Source organism: Pogoniulus pusillus, chromosome 6 (assembly GCF_015220805.1).
Source record: "Pogoniulus pusillus isolate bPogPus1 chromosome 6, bPogPus1.pri, whole genome shotgun sequence".
NCBI classification, from domain to species: Eukaryota; Metazoa; Chordata; class Aves; order Piciformes; family Lybiidae; genus Pogoniulus; species Pogoniulus pusillus.
The window spans coordinates 3,273,434-3,286,605 of NC_087269.1; the positions used below are offsets into that span (position 1 = coordinate 3,273,434).

At 48.6% G+C, this 13,172-nt stretch overlaps 1 protein-coding gene across 10 annotated transcripts in view; it reads left to right on the top strand.

Annotated features, from left to right (window-relative positions):
* FGFR2 (fibroblast growth factor receptor 2) overlaps nt 1-13,172 on the top strand; it is a 196,526-nt gene that overhangs the window by 117,140 nt on the left and 66,214 nt on the right. For all 10 annotated transcript variants that reach the window (XM_064144242.1, XM_064144244.1, XM_064144243.1 and 7 more), the window contains one exon: nt 7,764-7,887. In XM_064144242.1, the coding sequence (XP_064000312.1) occupies nt 7,764-7,887 (124 nt within the window). The remainder of the gene's footprint in view (nt 1-7,763; nt 7,888-13,172) is intronic.

Genomic DNA, 13,172 nt, shown 5'->3' on the forward strand with positions numbered 1-13,172 from the left:
TACCAGCTGAGACATGATTTGCGCCCTGGACATCTCCTGAAGGGGAAATGTAGATATCACTCTTGAAAACCATGAAGGAAAATGTGTCCTGTAAGGCAGGATGGAGATCACAGGAGTTGGAAGGGACCCAAAGAGATCATGAAAGGGTTCTGGGGAAGGACTGAGGCTTTTTCATGTCAGTCTGTGTTCAGCCAGGTATCACAGCAGCTGGAATCTTGATTTTTCTTGTCTGCTGGCTTGTGTTGAATCTGCATCTGTTTCTGCTGGAGATCTTCACATTCAAAATGCTTTGAGTCACCAGAATAACTGTAAGCAAACTTGCCCCCCATCTGCCGTGACCGGTTGGTGTAGCACTACCTGTCCCTTCGGGAAGAGGTAATTGTCCCTTTGAGGCTTTCAGAGCAAAGTAAAGGGAAGGAATATGTGAAGCTCTCCAGTAATCCTTCAGCCACCTTGGTCCTGCTGCCTTCAGCTCAGAAATCTCTTCTTTGTATTTTCTTTATCACAATCAGATAGTGACCTGTGGCACTTTGTCCCTCTGACTGGGGAATGCCTTAAGTCAATTTGCACTGGGGCAGGCTAGCAGGAGGGTCTGTGTGCTGGCCAAGATAGCTTCCAGAGAAAAATTCCTCCACCCTGACTAACTGTGGGTGGTGAATTTCAAAACTCAACTCTTAATGATTTCTTTTTTTCTTTTTCAATGTATGCAAAAAGTTCCTACAGCAAGGAGATGGGGACCACTTATTGATTGTTTAAATCCTTGTTAGTCTTTTCATTTCTGAAGTGATGATCTTGCTTGTGCATTTAAGGGCTTTTAACCATCTCTTGAAGTGGATAATCTCAGTCCTTTATGAGACACCACAGGAGCCTTTGCTTTTCCTGTACACCACCCAGAAAGCAAATGTACTCCTATCAACTGTTACTGTTTAACAGGTGTAGTGTTTTCCCATATGCATTTTGATAAGCTTCCTCACCGCAGCCATCATATCCACATCCAAATGCAGAGTTCTGACTCCACAGCCTTTCCTGTAGCTTCTGGAAGGATCTTCGGAACTCCTCCTCTGTCCCCGAGCACTACCAGTGGATGTCCAAACTGTGCTGAAGTTGTGAGGGATCACATTTTGGTTCCTAATCCTTCTTTCTTTTGAAATGGGTTTGAAACGGACCCTTCAGTGTGCTCTTGAAGCCCAGAAAGCCAACAAGAGCAATGTGGGCAGCAGGGCCCTGCTGAGACCTCATTTGAATGCTGCCTTCAGTTTTGGGCTCCACAGTTTAAGAGGGACAGGGATTTGCTGAAGAGGGGTCCAGTGGAGGGCTGTGAGGATGAGGAGGAGACAGGAGGGCATGGCTCATGAGAGGAGGCTGAGGGGCCTGGGGCTGTTTAGTCTGGAGAAAAGAAGACTGAGAGAGGATTTGATAAGTGTTTATAACTATCTGAAGGCTGCCAGGAGGGAGGGGGACAGGCTCTGCTCACTTGTTCCGTGGGGTAGGACAAGGAGCAATGGGTGTAAATTGCAGAAGAAGAAGTTCTGCCTCAACACAAGGGGGAGCTTCTTGACTGTAAGGGTCCTAGAGCACTGGCACTGGCTGCCCAGAGAGGTTGTAGAGTCTCCTTCTACAGAGACTTTCAAGGCCTGTCTGGATGTGTTCCTGTGTGACCTGAGCTGGATTATAGGGTCCTGCTCTGGCAGGGAGGTTGGACTCAGGGATTTCCTTGGGTCCCTTCCACACTGGTGAGACCCCACCTGGAGTACTGCGTCCAGTTCTGGAACCCCTGGGACAAGAAGGCTATGGAGGTGCTGGAAGGTGTCCAGAGAAGGGCCATGAGGATGATGAGAGGGCTGGAGCTGCTCTCCTATGAGGAGAGACTGAGGGAGTTAGGGCTGCTCAGTCTGGAGAGGGGAAGGCTCCCAAGTAACCTTCTTGTGACCTTTCAGTATCTGAAGGGGGCTACAAAAAAGCTGGAGAGGGACTTTTTAGGCTGTCAGGTAGTGATAGGAGTGGTGGAAGTGGAACAAAGCTGGAAATGGGTAGATTCAGCCTGGATGTTAGGAAGAAGATGTTCATCATGAGGGTGGTGAGAGCCTGGAAGTGATTGCCCAGGGAGGTATTTAAGGCCTGGCTTGATGAGGCTCTGGCCAGCCTGATGTAGCGTGAGGTGTCTCTGCCTGTGTCAGGGAGGTTGGAACTGGCTGATCCTTGTGGTCCCTTCCAACCCTGACTGATTCTGTGAGTCTTTTTAGCATTTACTGACAGTTTTTCACACCTTCCCCATTCTCTGAAGACTTGGAATTTAACATTAAACTGATGTGGGCACTCCAGAAACCAAACATTTCTGTGAAGTCCTCTTTGCCCTTTTCTAGATTTCTGACCAATATTACTTGGCATTTTGATTCCTGTTTGCTTCTTACTTCCAAGCTGTATCTTTAAGGGGATGAGTGTATCCATTTGATAATTTAATTAATCAAAATGTTTAGAGAGGTTGTCTGAGAACTGTTAGAAATTTGATAGGGAAAGATGGCCCAAAGAAGCACCTCAGTAATTGGTTAGAAATGTCCACACCTAGTCAAGGAGAAAGAAAAAGCCCAACCTGTTGAAATTATATTTATTACTCAATAAAGTACCATTTCTGGGCATGAAGCACTGATGAAACATGAAAGTAGGGATTGCAAAGCAATGAAGGGGAAAAAAAGGGCAAAGCTTTTAGTTATTAAACTCTGGTGACAAAGTATGTGAAGGGTCAAGCTGTGATTTGAGATGCTTGGAATGCACTTGTTCCCTGAATTTCCCTTCCATCAAGGAAGGCAATGACAGATGGGAAAGAATATGCTGAGGACCAGGTTGTGGAGCAGGTGGAAATGTGTGGCTATGCTCTGGGATTTGGAAAGAACTCAATATGAAGTGGAGCCTCGGGGAACAAAGAGACATAAGAGGATAACAGTTGATGGAGGTTTAGGTTAAGGAGCTGCCAGAGTTCCTTACAGCTCATCATAGAATCAGTTAGGGTTGGAAGGGACCACAAGGATCAGCCAGTTCCAATTCCCCTGCCATAGGCATTGACACCTCACACTAGATCAGGCTGTCCCGAGCCTTATCCAGGCTGGTCTTAAACACCTCCAGGGATGCTTGTCCTTTGCTGGACCTCTTATGTCTGGTGAGGATGTCTCTGCTTTCAGCAGCTTGGTGCTGCTCTCGTGGCTTTTCCCCAGTGGGTTAGTTCCCATGAGCATCCTGTTGTGTTCTATCTGCCAGACAAGCTCAGGTCATCTATGCAGACAGCTTCAGTGGAGCAGCTGCTGTTACCTAGGGAGTAGGTGTTGCTCACTGGGGAGTATTTGGAAAGCATAACCCTGATGTCTTCAGTTAGAAGGGACCTTATGAGCTCATAATCACAGAATGGTTTAGGTTGGAAGGGACCTCAAAGCTCATCCAGTTCCAACCCCCTGCCATAGGCAGGAACACCTCCTAGTAGTACAGGTTGCTCAAGGCCTCATCCAGCCTGGCTTGAACACCTCCAGGGAGGTTGTGGATCACAAAATCACAGAATGTGATAAAAGATCAGTATTTGTGATCCACAACCTCCCTGGGCAACCTGTGCCAGTGACTCACCACCCTTACTGGAAAGAACTTCTTCCTAACATCCACTTTCAATCTCCCTTCTGCCAGTTTAAGCCCATTTCTCCTTGCCCTGTCATTACAAGATCTTGTCAGTAGTCCCTCCCCAGCCTTCCTGTAGCCCCCTTCTGATACTGGAAGGCCACTCCAAGATCTCCTCCAAGCCGCCTCTTCTCCAGGCTGCAGAGTCCCAACTCTCTCAGCCTGTCCTCATAGCAGAGCAGAGTTGCTGCAGCCCTCTGAGCACCTTGGAGGCCTTCCATGGACTGGCTCCAACACTTCCATGTCCTTCTTGTGCTGGGGGCTCCAGAACTGCACACAGGACTGCAGGTGGGGTGTGAGGAGAGCAGAGCCAAGGGGCAGAATCCCCTCCCTTGCCCTGCTGCCCACACTGCTCTTGCTGCAGCCCAGCACAGAGTTGTTGTCTGGGCTGAATCATAGGATGCTCAAGGTGAAAAGGGACATTTAAAGGTCATCTAGTCCAACCTCCCTGCAGTCAGCAGGGACATCTTTAACTAGATCAGTTTGCTCAAAGACCTCTCCAACCTGACCTGGAATGTTTCCAGGGATAGGTCTTTTACCACCTCTCTAGGTAACCTCTGCCAATGCTTCACCAACCTCGCTGTAAACATTTTCTTTCCTTCTGCCTAGTCTAAATCTTTACATTTAAAACCATCACTCTCTGTCTTGTCATAGAATCACAGAATGCCAGGAGCTGGAAGGGACCTCAAAAGCTCATCAAGTCCAACCCCCCTGCCAGAGCAAGATCATCTAGAGCAGATCACAGAGGGTTTTTGAATAGCTCCTGTCACAACAGGCCCTGCTAAAAACATTCTCCCCATCTTTCTTAGTGTTGAAAGGCTGCAATAAAAGGTTTCTTCAGAGTGAAACATTCCATTTGGGAATCTTCAGCACAAGATGCCATCGTCTGGGTTTGCAGTGCTGTGCTTGTAGCCAGAAAGTGCTAAGCTAACAAGCTGAATCCAGCTGAATCCAGCTCTGTGACATAAATCCAGCAGTGTGGTGATGTGTCATAAATACTTTGGGCCCCTAAGGCAGTTGTTCAGCTCAGACAGAGGAGGCTTCAGCTGTTGTTTTATTCTGAAGATGTTTACCTCCTCTCCTTGGAGTTACAAGGAGGGGGAATGGAACAAATTCTGGTTGGTGTTGCCATCCAGTCCATCTGCTTGTGGCTGGAAATTAGTTATGGTAACCAAACTCTTCTGTCTTCCTATAGAACTACTTACAGCTTGTGACTGTGACTTTTGGTTTGGTTTTTGTTGTTCCACTTTTGCAATCAAATAGGTTAAAACCACTTGCTCTGATTCTGAGAAGTGTGATGTACCTTGTAGTGGTGAGGTAAATCACATGTGCAAGGTCGTGCATCCCCCATTGCAAGGTCCTGCATCTGGGTCGAGGCAATGCCAAGCACAAATCCAGGCTGGGCAGTGAGTGGCTGGAGAGCAGCCCTGAGGAGAGGGATTTGGGGAGTGCTGATGGATGAGAAGCTCAACATGAGCCAGCAGAGTGCACTTGCAGCCCAGAGGGACAACCAGAGCCTGGGCTGCATCAGAAGTGTGTCGAGCAGGACCAGGGAGGGGATTCTCCCCCTTGACTCCACTCTGGTGAGACCCCACCTGGAGTGCTGCATCCAGTTCTGGAGCCCCCATTACAAGAAGGATGTGGAGATGCTGGATTGTGTCCAGAGAAGGGCCACGAGGATGCTCAGAGGGCTGCAGCAGCTCTGCTGTGAGGACAGACTGAAAGAGTTGGGGGCTGCTCAGTCTGGAGAAGAGGAGGCTCTGAGGTGACCTTCTTGTGGCCATTCAGTATCTGAAGAGGGCTACAAAAAAGCCAGGGAGGGACTTTTTAGAATATCAGATGTAGGACAGGACTAGGGGGAATGGAGCAAAGCTGGAGATGGGTGGATTTAGGCTGGACATGAGGAGGAAGTTGTGGAGCATGAGAGTGGTTGGTGAGTGCCTGGCATGGAATGCCCAGGGAGGTGGTTGAGTCCCCATCCCTGGAGGTGTTTTAGGCCAGGCTAGCTGAGACTGTGGGCAGCCTGATCTAGGGTAGGGTGTCCCTGGGCATTGTAGGGGGATTGGAAATGGCTGATCCTTGTGGTCCCTTCCAACCCTGACTGATTGTGTGGTTCTGTCCTGAGATCCTGTGAAAACTGTGATTCTAATATTAGCCTGGACAGTAACAGGAAGGATTGGATAATGAGCTGATGACTGTCTGGGGAACTAGGAGAGCCAGAATCCCCTTGCAGAGAGGACTCTTCTTCCAAGCTTTCAACCGAAGGCATTTTTACCTCCAGCAAGCGTGAGGGCTCAGCCCTCTGCAGCCTATTTCAGCTGGAGAAGGACCTACACAAGTGTCAGGCACAAAGCAGGATTTCAGGGCTGAAGCTGTCATGATCTTTTAAGAACATATAGTTACTGGAAGTGTCTCTGAATGGCCTATAAATCTGTGGCTGGTGTACTGCACTGCAGTGCTGCTTTCCATTTGGCTGCAGAAAATGACTGTACCAGATTGTTCCATGTGCTGGAATAAGTACTTAGCAGTTTCTAAGCTGTCCATTCTGGTGACAGAATGGTAAGTTTTTGGAGTGCTTTGTCAAAAGGGTAATGCTAAAACAAGGGACTAGTGGATAGGCAGCAGCAGGTCATTCTGAGAGCCAAGTTATGATGCAGGAAGTCTCTCTGTGTACCGGATGCCTCCGTATCCTGCCAGTGCTGGGATGGATCCTGTTCTCTGCAAGGCCAATGCCAGCACTCCTGTTGAGTTCAAATAGGAACAGAACAGCACCTTCAATACATTCTGTCACAGAAGGATTGTATTACAAGGAAGATCTGGAGATGCTGGAAGGTGTCCAGAGAAGGGCCACGAGGATGATCAGAAGGCTGGAGCTGCTCTGCTGTTGAGGGGAGACTGAGAAAGAGTTGAGGCTGTTCGGTCTGGAGAAGGGAAGGCTCTGAGGAGACCTTACTGTGGCCTTCCAGATTCTGAAGGGGGCTGCAGGAAAGCTGGGGAGGGATTTTTTAGGCTTTCAGGTAGTGACAGGACTGGGGGGAGTGGATCCAAGATAGAGCAGAGGAGATTGAGATTAGATGTTAGGAAGAAGTTCTTCACCATGAGGGTGGTGAGATGCTGGCACAGGTTGCTCAGGGAGGTTGTGGAAGCCTCATCCCTGGAAGTTTTTAAGACCAGGATCTGGGAAACCTGATCTAGTCTCTGCCATGGCAGGAGGGTTGGAGCTGATGATAAAGCTTTCCACAGGGTGTGTAATAGAGAAAGGTGCAGACCTGGATGTTAGGGGATCACATCCATCCCCTATTGCTGGTGGGTAGTTCACAATATCATGATTGGAGAGAGATGGGAAATAGCCCTGAGAGTGTGAATTCACTGAGTAGATTGAGAGGTAGAGCCTGGTAAGATAACTGCTGCTAATTGGGAAGAGACCTTGGTTGCCCAGGGAGGTGGTGGAAGCCTCACCCCTGGAGGTGTTTAAGGCTACGGTGGCTGAGGCTCTGGCCAGCCTGATCTAGTGTGAGGTGTCCCTGCCCATGGCAGAGGGGTTGGAACTTGGGTGATCCTTGTGATCCCTTCCAACCCTGACTAATTCTATGGTTCTCCTCTGTTGCTCTCAGCAGGGTAACCTGTGCACCATGGGTGCTGTGCAGTGACAGATTCTGCACATCTCCAGTCACTGCATTGGGGAATGAAAAGAGCTTGGAACTGGATGATCTTGGTGATCCCTTCCAACCCTGACTGATTCTGTGACTGGATAGGACTAGGTGCTAGGTTGGACTGGATGATCTTGGAGGTCTTTTCCAACCTGGTTGATTCTATGATTTGTGCCATCCTTGCAAGGCTGGTAGGACTGAGTGTCTGCAGAGCTCAGGCTGGAGATGAGGTGCACCTACAGCACCATGTGTGAAAGCCTTCGCTGCTGCATCTATGCTCTGCTACTTCAGTTGTAAATAGAGTACCTCAGTGTCCACAGCTGTCAAACAAGCACAGAAGAGGCCTTTAAACGCGGATGTCGAAAGATTAACTCTTCAGACAGTGTTTCTTTTGGAGGGTGGGGGAGGGTGAAGTTCTGCTGGTGAAGTTCTCAGCCTTTGATTCCAACCCGCCAGGTCCGCAACCAGCACTGGAGTCTGATCATGGAGAGTGTGGTGCCGTCCGACAAGGGGAACTACACCTGCATAGTGGAGAACCAGTATGGCTCCATCAACCACACCTACCACCTGGACGTTGTGGGTGAGTAAGGCAAGGAATGAGTTTCTTTGTTAACCCTTTCGAGCGAAGCTGAGGCATTCTGTGTTCATAGGCTCACAGAGTGTCAGGGGTTGGAAGGGACCCAAAGAGATCATCGAGTCCAACCCCCCTGCCAGAGCAGGACCATACAATCTAGCTCAGGTCACACAGGAACACATCCAGACAGGCCTTGAAAGGCTCCAGAGAAGGAGACTCCACAACCTCTCTGCTCCAGTGCTCTGTGACCCTTCCAGTCAAGAAGTTTCCCCTTGTGTTTAGAGGGAACCTCCTGTGTTGCAGCTTCCATCCGTTGCTCCTTGTCCTATCTCAGGGCACAAGTGAGCAGAGCCTGTTCCCCACTCCCGACCCCCAGCCCTCAGATATTTAGAAACATTTATTAGATCCCCTCTCATTCTTCTCTTCTCCAGACTAGGCAGCCCCAGGTCCCTCAGCCTCTCATCATCAGGCAGTGCTCCAGTTCCCTCATTATCTTTGTAGCCCTCCCTTAGACTCTCCAGCAGATTTCTGTCCCTCTTAAACTGGAGATGCAAATAGAATCTGTCCCCCCCCTCTTCTGACCTCCAGGCCTCAGATACTTATAAACATTTATTAGATCGCCCAGCACTGAGGTTGCTTTGGCAGGAGTGTGAAGATGAAGTTCTTACTACCTAAGCATTGCTCTGTAGCTTTGGATGTTCACCTGTCTCAGTTGTCTCTGCAGGACTACTGTAGCCAGGCTGTGGCAAAGGAGTAAGATCTGTGTGTGCAAGGGAAGTTGTTGTTGCTTTGATATATCTACAAGCCTACTGTGGTGGCCAAATGAGGAGTAGTGACGCAATCTGGCTAATTAGCATTAAGTTTTAATGATTGTTTGTGCAGTTGTGCTGACGGATTTTAATGGCTGCAGTTAGGAAAATCATAGAATCATAGAATGGTCTAGGTTGGATGGGACCTCAGGGATCATCCAGCTCCAGCACCCTGCTGTAGGCAGGGACACCTCCTACTAGAGCAGGTTGCTCAAGGCCTCATCCAACCTGGCCTTAAACATCTCCAAGGAGGAGGCTGCCATAACCTCCCTGGGCAACCTGTGCCAGGGAGGTTGTGTCTCACCACCCTCACTGTAAAGAACTTCCTCCTAACATCTGGTCTAAATCTCCCCTCTGTCAGTTTAAACTCATTCCTCCTCATCCTGTCATTACAAGACCTTGTCATTAGTGCCTCCCCAGCCTTCCTCTAGGCCCCCTCAGATACTGGAAGGCCACTATAAGGTCTCCTCAAATCCTTTTCTTCTCCAGACGGAAGAGCCCCAACTCTTGTAGCCTGTCCTCATAGCAGAGCTGCTGCAGCCCTCTGAACATCTTTGTGGCCCTGCTCTGGACTCACTCCCAACAGTTCCATGTCCCTGTTGTGTTGAGGGCTCCAGAACTGCACACAGTGCTTCAGGTGGGATCTGACGAGAACAGAGTAAAGTGGGAGAATCACTTCCCTTGCCCTGCTGCCCACACTTCTCTTGCTGCAGCCCAGCACACAGTTGGCTGTGAAAAGGGTGAAATGGTCCTTTAGGTGGTTGTTAGCAGAGCTGAAAGAAGATTTTATTTCTTGTAAATGCAAAGCTAGATTCTGAGTGTGAACCTAGTGCAGCTCTGGAGCTTCAGGAGAGGTAGTTTGCCTTGCAACAGAGCTCTGACCACAGCCTGTTGTGTGGGCTCTGAGCTGTCCCTGGAAACACAGGTGATAAAAATTATGAAGAAGTGTTTTACCTGAGGACAAACTGTAAAAATTCTTCATGGTAGCAAAGCTATGATTCACCAGGACTATTAAGTAGAGGCTTAATAATGTTAACTTAATAATGCCAAAATCCTGTTGACTTTAATAAGGCTGACATGTTTATTGAGGTGCTTAGCTAAATTAGGGCTTGAAATCTGAGGAACTAGTTCTGCTCACTCCTGCTCTTGCTGGTTAGCCTGAATGGATGGGAGTGGATTTTATTGGCTCTGATGGCATTGCTGTCCAAAAGTACTCAAGGTTGGCTGTTACAGGACCTACTGGTGGTATAGAATCACAGAATGGCCTGGGCTGGAAAGGACCTCCAAAGGTTATCCAGTCCAACCCCCCTGCAATCAGCAGGGACATCCTCACCTAGATCAGGTCACCCAGAGCCCCGCTGAGCCCTCACCTTGAATACCTCCAGGGATGGGGCCACAGTGACTTATCTGGTGCCTTTGGGAGATCTGAGATGCAGTTTCTGAAGTGAGACTTAAAAATGAGCTTTGCTCTCTTGGGGCTCCTGAGGTGATCTGAGCATCACAAGCTCTGCAAAATGTACTTTTGACCCATCAGTATTGAAAGCAAAAATGACTGTGATCATCGTAAGCTGATTTTGGCAGCTGACTGATGGCCCAGCTTTACCCTCTGTCTTGCTGGGAGTTTGGGTTGGTATGACCAAAGCTGTGACAGCTTTCATTTCAGTATTTCTTGATTGTTTTTTACCTGAACAAACATGCATCTCTTGCATGGTGTTGTTTAGCCATTTGAAACAGTGCCTGGATCCACTTAACTATGTGGGACCCCCCAAATCCAAATCTCTTTCCTGTTTACAACTACCTAAAGGGACATTGTGAAGAGGCAGCTCTTGGTTCCTTCTCATGGGTAATTGGAGACAGAACAAGGGGGAATGGCCTCAAGCTGAAGATGAGGAGGTTTAGATTGGACATTAGAATCATACAATCAGTCAGGGTTGGAAAGGACCAAAAGGATCAGCCAGTTCCAGCCCCCCTGCCATGGGCAGGGACACCCTACCCTAGAGCAGGCTGCCCACAACCCCATCCAGCCTGGCCTTAAATACCTCCAGGATTGGGGACTCAACCACCTCCCTGGGCAATCCATGCCAGGCTCTCACCAACCACTCTCATGCTCAACAACTTCCTCCTCACATCCAGTCTGAACCTACCCATCTCCAGCTTTGTTCCATTCCCTCTAGTCCTGTCCTACATCTGATATCCTAAAAAGTCCCTTCCCAGCTTTTTTGTAGCCCCATTCAGATACTGAAAGGCCACAAGAAGGTCACCTCAGAGCCTCCTCTTCTCCAGACTGAGCAGCCCCAACTCTTTCAGTCTGTCCTCATAGCAGAGCTGCTCCAGCCCTCTGAGCATCCTCCTGGCCCTTCTCTGGACACACCCCAGCACATCCACATCCTTCTTGTAATGGGGGCTCCAGAACTAGAACTGGATGCAGTACTCCAGGTGGGGTCTCAGCAGAGTGGAGTAAAGGGGGCGAATCATCTCCCTCGACCTGCTCGCCACACTTAGGAGAGAGTTTTTCACAGGGAAGAGTGTTCAGGGACTGGAATGAGCAGCCCAGGGAGGCGGAGTCACCAACCCTGGATGTGTTTAAAGGGTGGTTTGGATGTGATGCTTAGGGCTATTGTTTAAGGTGAATCTTGTAGAGTAGGATTCTAGGTTGGACTTGGTGATCCTGAGTGGCTTTGCCAGCCTGCATGATTCTGTGAAGACAAGCACCAGCTCTCTTGGCCAGCAAGGAATGGAAATGTGCTCCATGAAGGTGCCAATTGGAGCCAGATGGACCTTCATGTAGCAAAGGAGGAAAAGGATGATGATGTGATGGGGACGTCCTCAGGTTGAAACCCTACCACCAATCCCTGTGTGGTGAGGTCCAAGGCATGAACCCCAGTGAAGCAAGTCAGCCCTTGTGAGACACCCAACTCATCTCGACTTGGCTTTGGGTGTACTGAAACCCACTGAGAGCAGGATCCTGACAGCCTGGGTGGTATTTTGTCATCCTAGGTGGAGTGAGCTGTTGGTATTGTTGAGGTGAACTGAGTGACTGGCAAAGCTTTTGCTGTTTGAACACTTGTTTAAACAAAGTTTATGGAGGGTGCAGTGGCAACGGCTGCCAGAGGTGGTAGTAAATTGTGTCCTGTGTGCTCCTGTCCTCTGCTGACCACCTTGCCTGGGCTTGTTAGGGATGAACCTTGATTGACAGAGCCTTGCCCAGGAAGAATGTAAGGAGATGATGAATTGTGGGATCTCTGGGAGGTGTTTTAGGGTTTTTTCTTAATCCTTTATGGAGCCTTCTTTGGCTCAACTTCGGTTTTGCTCAAAACCAGTTTGTAGTAGGCTATATGGGAGGCAAAAGTCAGCTTTGTTGTGCTGGGAGACAAAACTGGTTGAAAATTCCTTCCCCTCTCCCCTCATTACCACTGCAGTTCCCATCTGGCATATTTCATATTGACTAAGTTTTATTTTTCACCCATTATTTTGCCTAGCAAATATTTGTCAGAAGCTCTCCTGCCTCCTTTGAGCCTTCTGAATGTCTTACATTCAGAAATATTATGCAGAGGTTTGTTTTTCCTGGCAGCAAGTCCTGGTGGCCTGCATGAATGAACAGAATGGTAATAAGGATTATGTCATTTATTTAAATGTCTGTTCCTTTCCTACAGAGAGGCAGAAAAGTAAATAATGAGGGTTTTTTAGCAGTGCCCAGTGAGTAGGTGTGTTGGTTACCTGCCTGATGGCACCTAGCAGAGACTTGATGTTTCTCTGGGCAGATGTTTGTGGAGTTTCCCTCTCTGGACATATTCAAGAACCATCTGGATGTGTTCCTGTGTGATCTGCTCTGGGTGATCCTGCTCTGGCAGAGGGGCAAGACCAGATGATCTTTCAAAGTCCCTTCCAACCCCTGACATTCTATGATTCTGTGATTTTGTGATGCTTGAGCCTTGTGAAAGATGAAAGCAGAAGTCCAAAAGAGGCTTTTGCAAGTCACAACCTGCGTTTTGGACTTCTGTGTGCTTAATTATTGTACTTTCAGGTTGTTGCTTGCATTCTATTTCAAGGGTGCAGTTATTAGGTGGCCTTGAAAACAGGTGTAGGAATCTGCATCCTATGGTGGGGGTTTTGAACTGGATGGTCTTTGAGGTCCCTTCCAGCCTAAGCCATTCTACAATTCATAGAAGAGTTTTGGTTGGGTGAGACCTTAAAGATGATCTACTTCCAGGGACACCTCCAACTTAAACCTTCAGTCTGGAGAGGAGAAGGCTCCCAGATGACCTTACTGTGACCTTTCAGTATCTGAAGGGGACCTACAAGAAAGCTGGGGAGGGATTTTTAGGCTGTCAGGTAGTGATAGGACTTGGGGGGTGAAACAAAGCTAGAAATGGGTAGATTGAGCCTGGATGTTAGAAAGAAGTTCTTCAGCATGAGGGTGGTGAGAGCCTGGAAGGGTTGCTCAGGGAGGTGATGGAAGCCTCATCCCTGGAGGTGTTTAAG